General features: G+C 33.4%; 1 protein-coding gene across 1 annotated transcript in view; it reads right to left on the minus strand.

The window, feature by feature from the left end:
- LOC148951266 (uncharacterized) overlaps positions 1 to 20,404 on the minus strand; it is a 108,069-nt gene that overhangs the window by 42,720 nt on the left and 44,945 nt on the right. Inside the window, exon 6 of the mRNA XM_089091049.1 lies at positions 10,700 to 10,825. Coding sequence (XP_088947175.1) covers positions 10,700 to 10,825 — 126 coding nt within the window. The remainder of the gene's footprint in view (positions 1 to 10,699; positions 10,826 to 20,404) is intronic.

The following is a 20,404-nucleotide window of genomic DNA, read 5'->3' on the forward strand; positions in this document are numbered from 1 at the left end:
AAAAGCTAAATCACAACCAAAAAATACTGAAATATTAAAAATCTTGATTATAAACTAAATAAAATATATATTATAAATTAAGTATATTTAATTTTAACAATATAAAATTTAAAAAACTTCAAAAATAAGATTACAAATTAAAAAAATTTATTTTAATCTAAAGAAAATAAAAATGAACTTTGAAAAATCAAGAAAATGTAATTGTGACAAGGTAAACCACAACTAAACACTACTGAAATATTCCAACTCTTGCATTTCAACGAAAGAAATTCAAAATGAACTTTGAAAAATCAATAAAATGTAACTGTGACAAGGACAACCACAACCAAACACTACTGAAAAATTCCAACACTTGCATTTCAGCGAAATAAATTCAAAATTAACTTTTAAAAATCAAGAAAATGTAACTGTGACAAGGTAAACCACAACCAAACACTACTGAAATATTCCAACTCTTGCATTTCAACGAAAGAAATTCAAAATGAACTTTGAAAAATCAAGAAAATGTACCTGTGACAAGGTAAACCACAACCAAACACTACTGAAATATTCCAACTCTTGCATTTCAACGAAAGAAATTCAAAATGAACTTTGAAAAATCAAGAAAATGTAACTGTGACAAGGTAAACCACAACCAAACACTACTGAAATATTCCAACTCTTGCATTTCAGCGAAAGAAATTCAAAATGAACTTTGAAAAATCAAGAAAATGTAAGTGTGACAAGGTAAACCACAACCAAACACTACTGAAATATTATAACTCTTGCATTTCAACGAATGAAATTCAAATGAACTTTGAAAAATCAAGAAAATGTAACTGTGACAAGGTAAACCACAACCAAACACTACTGAAATATTCCAACTCTTGCATTTCAGCGAAAGAAATTCAAAATGAACCTTGAAAAATCAAGAAAATGTAACTGTGACAAGGTAAACCACAACCAAACACTACTGAAATATTCCAACTCTTGCATTTCAACGAAAGAAATTCAAAATGAACTTTGAAAAATCAGGAAAATGTAACTGTGACAAGGTAAACCACCACCAAACACTACTGAAATATTCCAACTCTTGCATGTCACCGAAAGAAATTCCAAATGAACTTTGAAAAATCAAGAAAATGTAACTGTGACAAGGTAAACCACAACCAAACACTACTGAAATATTCCAACTCTTGCATTTCAACGAAAGAAATTCAAAATGAACTTTGAAAAATCAAGAAAATGTAACTGTGACAAGGTAAAACTGAGTCTCTCAATCCCCGTAAAGGTTTTTTAAAAGATACAAAAACTACTTATTTAACACAAATTTTCGTTTATAATGACTATCAAGTAAAGAAACAACCACACGGAATCAGGCAACTGAGTCTCTCAAACCCCTTAAAGCTCTTTTAAAAGATACAAAACTACGTATTTAACACAAAAATTTAGTTTTTAATGACCATCAAGTAAATAAAAATCACACGGAATTAGGAAACTGAGTCTCTCAAACACTTTAAAGATCTTTTAAAAGATTCAACAAATCACCACCAAGTAAAGAAAAACCACACGGAATCAGGCAACAGAGTCTCTCAAACCCCTTAAAGCTCTTATAAAAGATACAAAAACAACTGATTTAACACAAAAATTTCGTTTCTAATGACCACCAAGTAAAGGAAAAACCACACGTAATTAGGCAACTGAGTCTCTCAAACCCTGTAAAGCTCTTTTAAAATATACATCAAATGACCACCAAGTAAAGAAAAACCCCACGGAATCAGGCAACTGAGTCTCTCAAACCCCTTAAAGCTCTTGTAAAAGATACAAAAACAACTTATTTAACACAAAATTTTCGTTTTTAATGACCACCAAGTAAATAAAAACCACACGGAATCCGGCAACTGAGTCCCTCAATCCCCGTAAAGCTCATTTAAAAGATACAAAAACTACTTATTTAACACAAAAATTTCGTTTTTAATGACCACAAAGTAAAGAAAAACTACACGGAATTAGGCAACTGAGTCTCTCAAACCCTGTAAAGCTCTTTTAAAAGATACAAAAACTACTTATTTAACACAAAAATTTCGTTTTTAATGACCACCAAGTAAAAGAAAACCAAACGGAATTAGGCAACTGACTCTCTCAAACTCTGTAAAGCTCTTTTAAAAGATACAACAAATGACCACCAAGTAATGAAAAACCACACGGAATCAGGCAACTGAGTCTCTCAAACCCCTTAAAGCTCTTTTAAAAGATACAAAAACTACTTATTTAACACAAAAATTTCTTTTTTAATGACAACCAAGTAAATAAAAACCACATGGAATCCGGCAACTGAGTCTCTCAATCCCCGTAAAGATCTTTTAAAAGATACAACAAATGACCACCAATTAAAGAAAAACCACAAGGAATTAGGCAACTGAGTCTCTCAATCACTTTAAAGCTCTTTTAAAAGATACAAAAACTACTTATTTAACACAAAAATTTCGTTTTTAATGACCACCAAGTAAAGAAAAACTACACGGAATCCGGCAACTGAGTCTCTCAATCCCCGTAAAGCTCTTTTAAAAGATACAAAAACTACTTATTTAAAACAAAATTTTAGTTTTTATTGACCACAAATAACATAATAAAAACATGTAATAATGAAACTGCCTCTCTCAAGCACCTTAAATATCTTTTAAAAGATAAAAAAAATACTTTTTTAACAAAAATTTTTCGATTTTATTTACCACAAAGTAAAGAAAAAATACTAGTAAACCTTCAACTTAGTCTCTCAAATCCAGTTAAACTCTTTTAAAAGATACAAAAACTACTTATTTAACACAAAAATTTCGTTTTTAATGACCATCAAGTAAAGAAAAATCACACTGGCTTAAAACAACAGAGTCCTTCAAACGGAACTTTGAAAATCAAGAGAATGTAAAAGTTACAAGGTAAACCACGGCCCCTTTGGGAGCCTAGATAACCTTTGAGGACCGGGGGGCTCCTTCGAGGTTGGGGTGGGGGGATCGGAGCCCTTTGGGGTTGTGGTAAGGGACCTCACGGGTAAACCACGACAAAGCACTACTCTCGTGGAACTCAATTCCCATTTAACTCAACCCCCGTGCAACTGACTCCCCCTTGTAACTGAACCCCTGTATAACCGAAACCCCCGTGCAACTGTATCCCCTTTAACTGAACCCTCGTGCAACTGAACCCCCTTGTAACTGAACCCGAGTATAACCGAAACCCCCGTGTACCTGTACCCCCTTTAACTGAACTCTCATGCAACTCAACCCTCCATGCAACCCATCTCTCTCAAAACACTTTTCAGTCATTTTTTCGTTAAATTGACAATACGCTCCAAAACATCACTTGTGTATTATACAGTACATAATCATGGCATCTCCTCCAATTCACAAATCCCAGTACCCTTTTTTTTGCAAAGGTTAATCAAACATCTCCGATTGTAAAAGCATTAAAAAAATTTCCACTCACTAATTACCCGTTTTTTGCAAATGCTAAACAAGAAAAAAAAAACTGTCTGCTTTTCAAAAACTTGTCCGTTAAAAATCGAAACAAGATGCGCTGGTTTTATAATACAGGTTTAATTAATTACATAAATCTCTTCGCAAAGAGTGTAATGACCTGTAGAATAGAATACCTACCAGAAAGCAAATTACATGGAAATTGCTATACGTCTCGTAGAAATGTTTTCCTATACGTCCCGTAGAATAACATGGTATTTGCTATACGTCTCGTAGAAGTATTTGCTATATGTCCCGTAGAAGTATTTGCTACATGTCCCGTAGAAGTATTTGCTATATGTCCCGTAGAAGTATTTGCTATATGTCCCGTAGAAGTATTTGCTATATGTCCCGTAGAAGTATTTGCTATATGTCTCCTAGAATTCATTATTAGCATTCTACTAAAGTGAATTTTAGACATAAAAATTGTGTCCGACATATGTTCCCCCACAGAGATATTCGTATCCCCAACATCCTGATTCACGCAAGATTTTCATCTGTAGTTTAATTTTTTCTCAAAAACAAAGATACAAAGGGCAAGATATTCTTCAAACTCTATGGGCCGATTATCCCTCTCTAGTTGGAATTCTTGGCACGTTCAGAGGCCATAAGATTTTATTGTTATTCCGAGTTGCATAAGATAAAGCCATGGCGTTTTTAAAACAACAAAATAGAACCAGACCGAAACAAAATTTAAATATATTGCTAGGAGGGATATGAGGTCTTGAAGAGGGATGGATGAAATATCAGTCTTTACTCTGCCCTTCGTTATGACTATTAAAATTTAGAGAAAGGATTTTCAAATAGGAATTACAAACTCTAACCTAAATAAACATTTAAATTTGTTTCTTTACACATTTAAATATCAAGGGAGTTCATTAATTCCCTATTTTTTGGCACATATCTCACTGGACGTCAATTAGAGAGAGTGGGTTAATTACTCCGCTCCCTAGATTTTTAAAACATCGCTTATTGTATTTTCGTTGAAAAAATCGGGAAATGACCTTGTTAGACTGTGAAAATAAATTCCCTCCCCACTAAATTTTTGCTAAATAACACCCCTCATCAAGCCAGTCGTTTATTGTCGTTGATTCAATTAAGGGTGAAAATGGAAATGTACATTGGTTATGAACCAATTTTGGCGGTTTACATTTTTTATCAGCTAGGAATTTGCTTTCAGTTGCAAACTCCAATCAAGGTGTCTATGTTAGTAGACTACAAGCTTTTTTAAAAAGTAAATAATTTTCATTTGCGTGACTATGGGAAAGATATTGACCAGCGCAGAGGATCACATAGGCATATCATATTTGCTGAAAGCAATATTTAGCGCGATACATATTTTATTAAGCTGTTTTTGTCACTTTACAAAAATAAACAGCATTATTATAGGAAGATTTAAGGGTAATCAACTACCTCGTAGTAAGCTAATTATCATAAAGTTTAGATGAAATAAATAAAATAAAGTTTTAATTATTGAAGAAAATAAAACTTTAATTCTTCCATAGATTTCAGAGGCAACGCCATACCATAGCCTATAGAAAAGAGTCATAAGGTTTCTACTACTACTGCTACTACTACTATTACTACTAACAACTCACCGCAGCACCAGGCCGTCTGATGCCTATATGAATAACTATATTCATATATTTTTAATACGTATATTAGGGGGTTCGCCCCCTAGTCAATGCCTTGCTCTTTAAGCTAAAGTTCGAATTTTGTTCCAATTCTTTAAAAATGACCGCTTAATCACAAAGGCCGTTAATTAGAATAAATAGCTCTTTTGAAAGTAGTAAACAATTTTAGGCTTGAGAGCGAGGTATTGACGAGGGGATGAACCCAGTCATATATGTAATATTTTCTGTTCGTTTTAAGTTTTGATGTTGCTGCTTACTTTCAGTTGAAAACTTTTTTTTTATTTAATTTCTGATCTTTTTTTAAATAGTGCTGGGAAATCTGGCGTCCCCTTCATATCAGTGTCCCTTCCCCCATGAAAACTTCCTTTGTGGAAAGATCCTCCCACATAACCCCGATCCACCCCCCACTACCATTAAAAATCCTCCCTGAAAACGTCTGTATACTTCCAATAACCAATACTACATGTTAACATTGGGTAAAGTTCATAACTTTCAGCCCTCTCCCCGGGGACTTCGGGGGATTAAGTCATCCTAAAAGACACTCTTTTTATATTTTTGACCATGCTGAATAAAATGGCTATCTCAAAATTTTGATCGGGTGACTTTGGGAAAAAATAAGCGTGGGAGGGAGCCTAGTTGCCCTCCATTTTTTTGGTCACTTAAAAAGTGCTCTAGAACCTTTAATTTCCGTTCCAATGAGCCCTCCCACGATATTCTAGGACCATTGGGTCTATACGATCACCCCTGGGGGAAAAACATCAAACAAATAAACACGCATCCGTGATCTTTCTTCTGGCAAAAAATACAAAATTCCATGTATTTGTAAATAGGTACTTGAAACCTCTACAGATGGGTTTTCTCATATGCTTAATATGATGCTGTGATTTTCGTTAAGGTTCTGTCAGCACTAAAATCTGATTCTTTTGATGTATCTATTTGAATCAAAATTCCGTTTTCTAGAGTTTTTTGGTTACCATTGAGCCGGGTCGCTCCTTACTTACAGTTTGTTACCACGATCTGTTTGATACTGCCAAGCTAAGTGAAGCTGCCCATCTTATCAATCTTTTCATTACCTAACGTCACCTTTTCATCTCCACTTGTTCCTAGTCTTAGTGACATAGTCATCTTAATATTAATTTTCAAACCTCTTCTAACACCCTGAACTCGCGCAACCTTTGAAAATTCATTCATTTTGCTCAAGCTTTCATCTAGGATGCGTAAACCATCAACATAATCTAAGTCCAGGAGAGTTTTTCCTCCCAATTTGATTCCGTGGTCTCCCTTTCCTGTGCTCCTTAAGGCGAAGTCCACCAAAATGATCCATATAAAGGGGCATAGAAAACAACCCTGGTTAATTCCTGATTTAATACAAAACCACCTGCTAACTTCTTTTCCTATCTTACCATTGCAGTGTTTTTCTCGTACATAGCACTAATCACTTTAATGTATGTATGTATTTGCAAAAACAGCCATCGGGCCATTGGAAAAAAAGAACACAAACATAACAAAACCAACAAAAGAACACAAATAAATTAAAAAGAAAAAAATGTATTTGTCTGGTATACCATAAAGGGATAAGACCTTTACTAAAGCTCTTCTATCAACAGAATCGAGATGCTTGCTCATAATCTATCAAACTGAGGACTAATGGTGTTTGACAACTCAGGCGCTTCTCAATTATTAACCTAAAAATGAAAATTTGGGCGACACATCCTTTACCTTTTCTAAAACCCCATTGTTGTTCTCTTAAAACTTTACCTACAGCATCTCTCAGTCTAAAAATTATCATATTACTAAGTAATTTGCTACCTACAGAGACCAGACTAATGCCTCGATAATTACCACACTCATTCTTATCCTCTTTCTTCTACAGTGGTTTAATTAAGGTTTTCCTAAAATTGTTAGGTACTTTCCCTTTTTCAAAAACCATATTCATAATCTTCAGTAACTTATTTTTAACCTCAGAGACACCATATTTAAGAAACTCATTTACTTAACTATCAGGACTTTTAGCCTTATTATTTTTTAATACTTTTAGTAATATCGCTAATTCTTCCTCACAAAAAAATCTTCCTTCACATACTGTTTTATTTACTATTCACATACTGTTTTAATTTCCTCAGAGCCAATTAATATGGAAGGGGTGGTCTTAAAAACGTTGGACTGGGTTCATCGATTGGAAATTGAAAATTTTAGTGCCGTTTTAACAGTCAAAACTGATCGGGGGCAACCAGCCTCCTTTTGATGTCCATTTGAGCTGCCCTCTCATTAAACACACCTGATCCAAATTTTGAGATAGCAATTTTCTTTAAAATAGTCTAAGGTAAAACTATGCCTCCAGGGAAGAAAGGACCCCATAGCCATTGAGACATGGGCTGCAAGTTATGTAAGCTACCCATTGTTTACATCTAAGCCTTTTTCTTAGGAAAGAGGGCTATGTTTGATCATGTTCACTTCGTGGAAACTATTTAATCTTTAGTTTTTTGGGTTGAAAGGGCAAAAAAAAGTACCAAGGTTAGGTTAGGTCACTGTATATAGATAATATAACAGTAAGATCAAGACTTGTGATTTTTGGCACTACATTCTCGGCGCGTACAAACAGCTCCTCCCATTTACTCTGTCATTAGCGGGTCAGTATAAATTTGTCAGTCACTGAATAATGGTGTGAATTTGTATTATTCGTAATTGCGAAAGCAGAAAGAAACTTGGTGAGCTGGCGAAGTGGTTTGTGACTGCACCATCTCACAGGTATGACTTAACTGATTGGCTTATGTAAGATTTCTAAAAAGGGGATGGGGGGGTTGAATCAATTTGTGAAAATAAGGAAATAGTGCAAAGACCTGAACTGAGAAACTGGCTGTGCGGACTTCCCCCTTGAACAATCTATTAGATTTTTTTGCGCACACGTGCATATTATGAAGTAAAATTTAGGAATCAGGAAATCTCGAGATATCCCTATTAAGGAAAACAAACTAGCAAGTAATAATTTTAGTTTTAGTAGTTTAAATATTTGATTATCCCCTTTTTTGATCAAAGGGGCAAAATAAAAATAAAAAACATGTTTGATTGTCTCCTTAATGAGCTGCTCAGTACTACAGACAATAAAAATCCAACCAATAAAAATAAACATATGTCAAAAAAAGAAGTGACTATATTTAATATATATATATATATATATATATATATATATATATATATATATATATATATATATATATATATATATATATATATATATATATATATATATATATATATATATATATATATATATATATATATATATATATATATATATATATATATATATATATATATATATATATATATATATATATATACTTGAACTTTTTCACAGTTTAACCAGGTATTTGCAAAGTTGCCGCTTTACACATTGTTAGTTACTATTAATGTTTAATTTATTACCTTGAACCAGTAGCATGAACAGGAGAGGGCATGTTGCTACATTTCCCTTTCCACTCTAGAAAACCAAATATATATAACAACTGCATAGAGTTCTGACACTCGTAAAAATATGACACAATATTAGCCAAAACACTTACTTGAATTCTTAATAGTATTTAGAATTAGTTGAAGGCTGGCCTATCCCCGCCCCCCCCCCCTTTACCACTAGAATAACTGTGGGTGGTTTTGCCTAAATAAAATCCACTCTAGAATAATGGTGTGAATTTGTATTATTCGTAATTGCGAAAGCAGAAAGAAACTTTGTGAGCTGGCGAAGTGGTTTGTGACTGCACCATCTCACAGGTATGACTTAACTGATTGGCTTATGTAGGATTTCTAAAGAGGGGATCGGGGGGTTGAATCAATTTGTGAAAATAAGGAAATAGTGCAAAGACCTGAACTGAGAAACTGGCTGTGCGGACTTCCCCCTTGAACAATTTATTAGATTTTTTTGCGCACACGTGCATATTATGAAGTAAAATTTAGGAATCAGGAAATCTCGAGATATCCCTATTAAGGAAAACAAACTAGCAAGTAATAATTTTAGTTTTAGTAGTTTAAATATTTGATTATCCCCTTTTTTGAACAAAGGGGCAAAATAAAAAAAAAACTTGTTTGATTGTCTCCTTAATGAGCTGCTCAGTACTACAGACAATAAAAATCCAACCAATAAAAATAAACATATGTCAAAAAAAGAAGTGACTATATTTAATATATATATATATATATATATATATATATATATATATATATATATATATATATATATATATATATATATATATATATATATATATATATATATATATATATATATATATATATATATATATATATATATATATATATATATATATATATATATATATATACTTGAACTTTTTCACAGTTTAACCAGGTATTAGCAAAGTTGCGGCTTTACACATTGTTAGTTACTATTAATTTTTAATTTATTACCTTGAACCAGTAGCATGAACAGGAGAGGGCATGTTGCTACATTTCCCTTTCCACTCTAGAAAACCAAATATATATAACAACTGTATAGAGTTCTGACACTCGTAAAAATATGACACAATATTAGCCAAAACACTTACTTGAATTCTTAATAGTATTTAGAATTAGTTGAAGGCTGGCCTATCCTCCCTCCCCCCTTTACCACTATAATAACTGTGGGTGGTTTTGCCTAAATAAAATCCACTCTAGAATAATGGTGTGAATTTGTATTATTCGTAATTGCGAAAGCAGAAAGAAACTTTGTGAGCTGGCGAAGTGGTTTGTGACTGCACCATCTCACAGGTATGACTTAACTGATTGGCTTATGCAGGATTTCTAAAGAGGGGATCGGGGGGTTGAATCAATTTGTGAAAATAAGGAAATAGTGCAAAGACCTGAACTGAGAAACTGGCTGTGCGGACTTCCCCCTTGAACAATTTATTAGATTTTTTTGCGCACACGTGCATATTATGAAGTAAAATTTAGGAATCAGGAAATCTCGAGATATCCCTTTTAAGGAAAACAAACTAGCAAGTAATAATTTTAGTTTTAGTAGTTTAAATATTTGATTATACCCTTTTTTGAACAAAGGGGCAAAAAAAAAAAAAACATGTTTAATTGTCTCCTTAATGAGCTCCTCTGTACTACAGACAATAAAAATCCAACCAATAAAAATAAACATATGTCAAAAAAAAGTGACCAATATATATATATATATATATATATATATATATATATATATATATATATATATATATATATATATATACATACTTGAACTTTTTCACATTTTAACCAGGTATTAGCAAAGTTGCCGCTTTAAACATTGTTAGTTACTATTAATGTTTAATTTATTACCTTGAACCAGTAGCATAAACAGGAGAGGGCATGTTGCTACATTTCCCTTTCCACTCTAGAAAACCAAATATATATAACAACTGTATAGAGTTCTGACACTCGTAAAAATATGACACAATATTAGCCAAAACACTTACTTGAATTCATAATAGTATTTAGAACTAGTTGAAAGCTGGCCTATCCCCCCCCCCCCCTTTACCACTAGAATATCTGTGGGTGGTTTTGCCTAAATAAAATTACTTGTTTTCAGTATACAATTACCTCCAAGCATGGATCGAGGAAGTGTCTCTTATTCTCGCCGATAGCTGATCAAGAATCAAATCGTTTGCAACGTTATACCATTCAATTTCCTTGATAGCTTCGTCGTCATCTCTGTCCTTTTTCTCGCTGTAATGGGTAAATTTTAGTTTCGGGTCCATTGTTTTCAAAAAGAATTGTTAACTTATCTCTACTCTTACTGTTAAGAACTTCAAAATACTAGAAAAATCAGAACAAACAAAACGCCAATGGGTTAGACAAGGCAACAAAACATGGCTAGGCCTTTGGGTCCTACCCCTTCCTTGTCCGAGATCCTGTTATTTTGTGTGATTATCGTATTATTTCTTATATTTTCCACTTACTTTGTTCATTCATTTATTTTAGTCAAAGTCAGATCCCCCCTAATACCGGAGCATGATCAAGCCTGGTCCAGTCTGATCAAACATGTACACAGATGGACTTCTGCTTCCCCTAAAGTCAAGAGTAGTACAATTTCCCTCATGATTTCCTTTTTTTCCAAAGCGTTAATCCGTTTCTATTGTTGTTTGTCGTCTGCCCTTTGCCCCCCGTACAAAACTAATTTGAGCCCACAAAAAATATGTTTCTTAGTATGTTCCCGACACAGATTCTAATTATATTACATGTTTAATAGCCTCAGCATTCACAAAACTGGATACAACAAGATTTTACTAAGCTGCAAATGCAGTTTAAATTATAGATTCTAGAACATAGAGAATAAACTGATTTTAGTATCAAAACTGTGATCTTCATCTTCAATTTTGCAATCTAAAAGGATTCTAGGATCCTTTTATCTATTTTAATGACTTTTTAAATGCATAATTTACTTGGAAAGTTCCTTCGACTGATATATAACAAAGATTAATTGTTTCTAGAATTTTCGGAATTTGTTTTTAAAAATGATTAAAATAAAATGACTCGAGTTATTGTAACACGACTCCTTCTTCCATATCTCCAAAAAATTATTTTAAATCCCCATGCCCTCCTTCTAATAATCCTTGAAAGTTAAATATCAATCCTCAAGGCTGTTCCTGCATTATTCCAGATGATATATTTTTAAAACTCGGGTATACGTAATGTCTTTTGACACACTCAGGTACGCGAGTGTTTTTAGGAGTATACCGTTGGGAAAGTCTTGGGAGTCTTAGCCTAGGAAACAAGCCGATAAATTCAAATGACGCATCTGGCTGTGAGCCCTGAGAAATTAACATACTTAAAGTCGTTGCCCCTAGGGCTCTATGACTCAATTTCGACCATTCCAAACAAACTGGATAAATGGCTAAGGACCTATGGGGGTGCCCCGGGGATAGGGAAAGAGAGGATGCTGAATACTCTTCAATCACATTTAGCCCTTATAAAAGTCATAAGAACTTTAATTTTTCAATCAATTTAGCCCCTCTCAAGACTGTACGATCCCTTCCATACTAAATGGTCGATAGAAAATATAACAAATAAATGCATGGGAGACGCTTTGCTCTGTGCTAAGTCAACGCTGGCTTGTTGACTCTGATTGATACTAGTAAGCTCTGATATACAAAAAAAAAGAAAAAACCACGGCTCTGTCGGCTTTTGGCATCTCTTTTGCTAGAGTGGGACCTCACAAATTTTTCTGGCGTCACCTCCATCCCCTCACAACAGTCGGTAACACGGGCCCTCCACTTTCAAAATCTGCTCGAACGTCATTTGGACGATGATTGGACATCTAGTCATTACACTTTTAATATGTATTTTAACATGTATATATATATATATATATATATATATATTAAAATTAAATTTTTGAGAGTACACTTATTCCTCTGTTCTGAAGAATAATCTAAACTAATGAGGTGAGAAATTTGAAGATTTGTTAGATTAATTTTTGAAATCATGGGAATTAGCACACACACATATATATATATATATATATATATATATATATATATATATATATATATATATATATATATATATATATATAAAAATAAAAATATATATATATATATATATATATATATATATATATATATATATATATATATATATATATATATATATATATATATATATATATATATATATATATATATATATACTACTCTAAAAACTAAACTTAAAGCTAAACCAAGCCCAGAATATTTACTTCAATGAAGTTCAACCAGGACTTATAGATAAAACAAAACGAATGGAGGTAATCTATTCAGGTGAAATCTAAATTATTAAAAAAATTTTAATGCTTTTCGTGCCTTTTTGGCAGCTAACCTCATAGGTCTTTTAGTTGCAGGTTCACTTGTATTGACTACTGGTTTTTTTTTAATATAGTCTGTCAACTCGTTTTGAATTAAATTTGTGTGTACAGTACTGAGTGAATACTCCAAATTCTTTTTTAAATAAATATTATTATTTTCCCTTGAGTTTTATTTCTAATGCTTCATGAACAACCTGCTTCATACCTAAGTCATTACTAATGAGGGAGGATTTTTTTTAAGTGTTATATGGCAGGGGTTATCTAAAACATCGTCGCTTAGAGCAGACTCAAAAAAACTATTATGACTATTAGAATTTAAAGCTTTGGTTATATCATCTTTATGTTGCTGTAGACGTTTTTTTTCTAAATTTTGATAGGTTCTACCGACATAATAATTACCACAGTAACGTGTTACCGTATTTTATAAACCCCTCCTGGAAAAATGGTACTAGCTGTATGCTGGTTGTCAAGAAGACGTCTCAGAAAAATCTCAAGAACAACTGAGGCTATTAAATTAAAGATTTTTGGGCCAGTTGTACTACTACTATTAAGACTTTTAGTCTTACTATTGAACTTAACCCAATGGTAGTAAGTGTGTTCAAGTTGTGAAAATAGCATAGATACAATGTCTTAGGAACAAAATAAGGTATTAAGTTTTATTTTTCAGTGAAAGTTTATATATATGAAACTAAATAAAAATATAGGCTACTAGGCTGTATGTATCTAGAATTTCAAAAGGGATATATTATTCAAAATTTTTCAATTGTCCATTATTCAAATAGTAAGGCAAAATCTGTATTTTTGCCAAGAAAATCCGAAAATATTAAAACTATATTTTTTTCTTAACCAATAAAAAAAGACTATGTCAACTAAAAACAAACAAAACTTAACTGTTAAAAACGTTTTCCACAAAATAAGATTTTCGAAGAAAGGCACTCGGAACGCCGATGGGCTTCTAAATATGAATTCTTATTGTCGCTTGTCTTCTAACCGCAGACAATTTGCTGTCATTTCGTACCGAAGTCTTTTCAAAGATATTTTATTAATTTATTTATTTTATAACCGGTCAAAAATACTAGGTATGACGATCGAGTATAACAAAAAGAAAGAAAAAGAAAAAAAGCACATACAAAAACAGGAGCAAATACGTAGAAACTAAAACTCGAATAAGCCAAACAATTTGGAAAAGTAATATATACGTCTCCAAGGTGGCGTTTACAAAGATTCAGCTGTGACCCAACTGCACCAGCGGATCTTACGTTCAGTTCCGGCAATAAGTAATTTGCAAGTTGGCTTCAGGCTACAAACTTTTGGTTTTCTTTTTTAAGGTTTTGAATTGTTCTAATCCTTTGCAATAATAAGACTAATAACAACAAGGTTCCAGGCGCAGACAGTGTGGTAAAAGAGTTTCTTAAATATGGTGGCTCTGAGGTTAGAAATAAGGAGCTGAAGATTATGAATATGATTTTTGAAAAGGAGAATTGCCAAACAATTTTAGGATTCATTAAACCACTATATAAGAAAGGTGACAAGAGTAAGTGTCGTAATGATCGAGGCATTAGTCTGGTCTCTGTATGTAGCACAGTACTTATTAATATGATACTCTTTAGACTGAGAGATGCAGTAGACATAGTTTTAAGAGAAGAACATTGCGGTTTTAGAAAAGGTAGAGGATGTGTCGACCATATTTTCACTCTAAGGGTAATAATTAGGAAATGACTAAGTTGTCAAACACCTTTGGTCCTCAGTTTTATAGATTGTGAGCAAGCTTTCGATTATGTTGCTAGAAGAGCTTTAGCAAAGGTCTTATCTTTGTAAGTAGTATCCCTCTTTTTGGACTTCGTGACACAGATAGGAGATTTCCGTAGGATTTCCATGACACAGCTGGCAAGATTCCCAGGATATGCCCTGTTTCCATGAGACAGCTGGCAGGATTCCCATGACAGCCCCTGTTTCAAGAGCATGGCCTGTTTCCGTGACCAAGTTGACGCAATCTTGTTTCAGTATTACAAGGAACACAGCTGGCAAGATTACATGATACCCAGCTGACAAGATTCCCGTGACCAGGTGAAATATGAATGACGCCATCGTGTATGACTTAATAGATTTATTTAGGGTGATGTAATCATCCATGGATTTATTGGGTATAACTTAATGACGGCGCACACCTTACGTGATTGGTGTGTAATGACGGTACACACTAGGGTCTTATGTAATGACGGCGCACATGTGGGTATTTCGTAATGACAGCACGCATCTTACGTAATTGCAGCGCGCACATCACTGTCATATAATACTTTTTTGAGATTTTATTGTTCGTCGAAACATTCAACGCGTTTTTTTTCTTTCAAGGTTTTTTTCTTTTCTTTCAAGACGTTTTTTTTTTCTTTAGTTCTTTGTCCTCGTTAGGGCTTGAAAGATCCATTTGTATCCAATTGAACAACGCCCGAGACGTTAGGTCAAACAGGATGTTTCCAATATTATGTATATTTGTATGTTTCCAATATGTAATTAGGGAAATTCTGAAAATACAGTGTTTTCGAGACAAGACTATGCAACGGGAAAAACAAAACGTGAAAAAACATGACAAATGGATAAACAAAAACATGCGTGAATAGAAGAAAGGTATGGGCTGCATACCTTTGCAATACACCTATCATGCAATTGCAGGGAGGGACGTTGGATATTAGAGCTAATTTTTAGGCTCTATCTTATTATTTAATGAAAATATCTAGTTTCCTTGGTTCCAAACTACACCCCCCCCACCACTGTACGACATTGCTGCCTCTGAAACTGGATGATTAATACGCGTATGGATTTTAGGTAAATCTAAATCAATTGACTATCTCAGGATTTTCACACAATACCTTTACGGCTCTTTTGGCTAGAATTATAATTCTGTACCATAAATCGGCTGAAAACGTTGCTTTGCAGTGGCACAGGCATTTTCGGTTAAAATAAATGTCTATGCTAACCCTTTACTTTGTAGGATTAGCAGTATCTCTTAGAAACGAACGCGCCTCGTACGGCATTGCTGCCTCTGAAACTGGAAGTTCAATATGTGTATAGATTTTTCATAATTCCAAATCATTTGACTAACGCAATATTTTCACACAATAGCTTTTCGCCCTTCACACAATAGCGTTTTCGGCTGAAAACGCTCTTTTGCAGTGGCACAGTCTATTTTAGCTAAAATAAATGTCTATGTAAACCCATTTGTTTTTTAGGATTAGCAGCACCTTTTAGAAACGAACGCGCCCTATACGGCATTGCTGCCCCTTAAAGAGGAGGTTCAGTGTGCCTATAGATTTTTTAATAATTCTAAATCATTTGATTATCTCAGAAATTTCAAATAATAGCTCTTTGCCTTCTTTCGACTAGAATTATTAATTTGGATCACAAATCGGCTGAAAATCCTGCTTCGCAGTGGCACAGTCTTTTTTAGTGAAAATAAATGTCTATTTAAACATATTTACCTTTTAGGATTAGCAGCACCTTTTAAAAATGAACGAGGCCCGTACGGCATTGCTGCCTCTGTAGCAGGAGGCCCAATATGAGTATTGATTTTCGATAATTCTAAATCATTTGAATATCGCAGAGTTTTCACACAATAGCTTTTAACCTTTCTTTTGACTAGAATTTTTATTTTTGCATCACAAATCGTCTGAAAACGCTGCTTTGCTGTGGCGCAGTCTTTTTTTTTATCTAAACTAAATGTCTACGTAAATCAATTTTTTTAGTAGTAGCAGCGCCTTTTAGAAACGAACGCGCCCCGTACGGCATTGGTGCCTCTGAAACTGGAAGTTCAATATGCCTATAAATTTTTTATAATTATAAATCAATTGACTATCTCAGAATTTTCACACAATAGCTTTTCGGCCTTCTTTTGACTAGAATTATTGTTTTGTACCACAACTCGGCTGAAAACGCTGCTTTGCACTGGCATAGTATTTTTGGGGCCAAAATAATTTTTCTTTCTCCTCGTGAAACTGATTTTTTTCATGGAAGTTGTATACTATTTTTTTTTGTGAGCAGCTTGTCGCATGCTGATTTTGTTCGTGAAATTCCTCACATGTTAATTTTTCTCTTCGTGAAAATGTATATTGATTTTTAAACATTTTGAAACTCGTCTTAATCATGGAACTTGTGGCGTGATGATTTGCGTTCGTAGAACTTACTGGGTGCTGATTTTTGTTCGTGAAACTTGTTGCATGTTGATTTTCCTCTTCGTGAAGCTCATACATTGATTTTTTCTCCTCGCGAAATGAAACTGCTCTTGTGATGATTTATGATCATGAAACTTGTTGAGTGCTGTTTTTTGTACCTGAAACTTGTGGTATGTTGTTCTTTTCTCTTTGCAAAACTTGTTTATTGATTTTTCCTATCATGAAACTGATTTTATTTAAGAATTCATTGCATGCTTATTATTGGTAGTGAAACCTGATGCATGCTGATTTTTCATGCTTTTTTTCTGCTTTTTGCATGCTTTTTTTCTCTTCGTAAAACTTGTACATTAAATTTTTTTCCTCACGAAACTGATTTTGTTCATAAATCATGTTGCGTGATGATTCATGTTCATAGAACTTTCGAGTTCCTCTCTCTCTCTCTCTCTTCGCAAAACTTGTACAATGATTTTTCTGATTGTGAAACTCGTCTTGCTCTTGAAATTCATTGCATACTTATTATTGTTCATGAACGTTGTTGCATATTCTTTTTTCTCGTCGTTAAACTTGTACATTGATTTTTTTTTCTCCTAGCGAAACTGAATTTGTTTACAGAACTTGTTACATGATGATTTTACTTTGTGAAACCTGTTTTCTTTTCTCTCTCTCTTCGCAAAACTTGTACAATGCTTTTTCTTATCGAGAATCTGATTTTGTTCAAGGAACTTATTGCGTGCCAATTTTAGTTCGTGGAACTTGTTACATGTTGATTTTCTCTTCTTGAAACATATACATTGATTTTCTTCCCGTGGAACATGCTACGCGTTTATTTCTCTCCTCATGAAAACGTAAAGTCATTTTTTTTCATGGTGAAAATCGTCTTGCTCGTGAAATTCATCACATGCTGATTTTTGTTCGTGAAACTTGTTGCATGTTGATTGTTCTCCTCATGAAAATCTTACATTGATTTTTTTCTCCTCGCGATGGAACTTTTTTCCATTTTTTGGAAAAAAAATCGGAATCGAAGCGTAACTTTTCTCTTCTCTGAAAAAATCCAGAGTCGAAGTATAACTTTCTTCTCTTCTATGTAAATCCAGAACCGAACTTGATTGTTTTTTCCCTTCATTCAGAAAATTCAGAATGAAAGTGTAACTCATTCTCATCTTTGAAAAAACTCAGAATTTAAGGAGAATTTTTTTTGCTTTGGGGTAAACTCAGAACTAAATTGTAACTTTCATTATCTTCTACAGAAAAAATCTAAAACAAAGTTTCACTTTTTCTCTCTTCTCTGGAGAAAATCTAGAACTGAAGTGGAACTTCTTTCTCTTCGTTGAGAATATTCAGAATTGATCTGGAACTTTTTCCTTTTCTTTAGAAAAATTTGGAATCGAAGTGTAAGTTTTTTCTCGTCCTTAAGAAAATTCAGAATTAAAGTGGAACTTTTCTCTACTCTTGAAAAACTTAGAATCGAAGTATAACTTTTTCTCTTCTCTGGAAAGAATCCAGATCAAAGCCTGACTCTTTTCTCTTCTATTGGAAAATCCAGAACAGAACTTGAACCTTTTTTCTCTTCTTTGAGAAAATTCAGAATAGAAGTGTAGCTCTTTTTCATCTTTGATAAGATTCCGAACTTAAGTGGAACTTTTCTTTATTGGGGAAATTCAGAACTGAAGTGTATGTCTCTTTTTTGGAAAAAATTCAGAATTGAAGTTTAACATTTTTTCTCTTCTTTGGAAAAAATTCAAAATCAACCCTTAACACTTTTTCTCTTGTATGGAAAAATTCCGAAAAGAACTTGAACTTTTTCTTCTTTGAAAAATTCCTAACTGTTGTGGAACCTTATCTTCTTTGGTGAATCTCAGAACCGGAGTGTGTCTTTGAAAAAATTCAGAATCGAACTGCCACTTATTTTCTCTTCTTTGGAAAAATCCAGAAGAAAACTTGAAATTCTCTTCACTTCTTTCAGAAATCTTAGAATTAAAGTGGAACTTTCTCCCTTCTTTGGGAAAAAATTCAGAATTGAGCTACAACTTTTCTATCTCACACGGAAAGGTTCAGAACAGAACTTTAAATTTTTTCTCTTCTTCGAGAAAATTCAGAAGTAAAGTGGGACTTCTTTCTCTTCTTTGAAAAAATTCAGAACTGAACTGGAACTTTTTTCTATTATTTGGAAAATTTCGAAGTCGAAGTTTAACTTTTTTTTCTCTTCCTTAAGAAAATTCAGAAGAGAGCTTGAACCTTTTTCTCTTCTTTAAGAAAATTCCAAACTTAAGTGGAACTTTTCTCTTCTTTGGGAAAACTCAGAACTGAAGTGTAACTTTTTTTCTCTTCTTCGGAAAAAAAAACTCAGAATCAAACTTTAACATCCAACTAAGTGTCATTGACCTTCAAAACCTGTTTTTCGCTGAATTATAAAGCTCCCGCGGAACCAAAACTAATTGCGGGAGATTAAGCCATCATGACATGTAAAAGTTGGACCATATAACCTTTGCTTTGGTACCTAAAACCAACATTTAACTCCTCCTTGGATCCTTATCTTTTTCAAAGCCATAGACACATGACTATGAATTACAACTTAACTGGTGTCATCCAGACCACTATAGTTATAGATGGCAACATAATTGGACAGGTTAGTTTACATTAAGTTGACTACGTTTAAGTTAAGTTCGTTTATGTTAGGTTAGCATGACCGCTCTTACTAATCTGATCAGTTTCCCGAGGAGAAAAAAACAATGTACAAGTTTAAAGATGAGAAAAGTCAACCTGCTAAAACGTTCACGAACAATAATAAGCATGCAATGAGTTTCACGTGAAAGAGGATTTTCACAATGAGAAAAATACTTGTACAAGTTTTTCGAAGAGAGGGAGAGAAAGAAAACAAGTTTTCAAGAACTAAAATTATCATGCAAGAAGTTGCATAAACAAAATCAGTTTCGCGAGGAGAAAAATAATCTATGTACAAGTTCACGATGAGAAAAATCAACATGCAACAACTTTCACGAACAATAATAAGCATGCAATGAGTTCCATGAACAAAATCAGCTTCGCGAGGAGAAAAGTGTACAAGTTGTTTTAAGGAGAAAAAACAAACTGTAACTAGTTTGACGAATAAAATCAGCACTCAAAAAGTTCCATGAACAAAAATCAGCATGCATCAAGTTCCATCAAGAAAATGAGTTTTAAGAAAAGAAACATTAATATACAAGTTTCACGAAGAGAAAAACCAAATTTTGTAAGTCTCATGGACAAAAATCAGCACTCAATAGGTTCTACGAACACAAATCATCACGCAACAAGTGC

This window comes from Artemia sp. Qi Xiang Cuo, chromosome 6, assembly GCF_049724085.1.
Source record: "Artemia sp. Qi Xiang Cuo chromosome 6, ASM4972408v1, whole genome shotgun sequence".
Lineage (NCBI taxonomy): Eukaryota > Metazoa > Arthropoda > Branchiopoda > Anostraca > Artemiidae > Artemia > Artemia sp. Qi Xiang Cuo.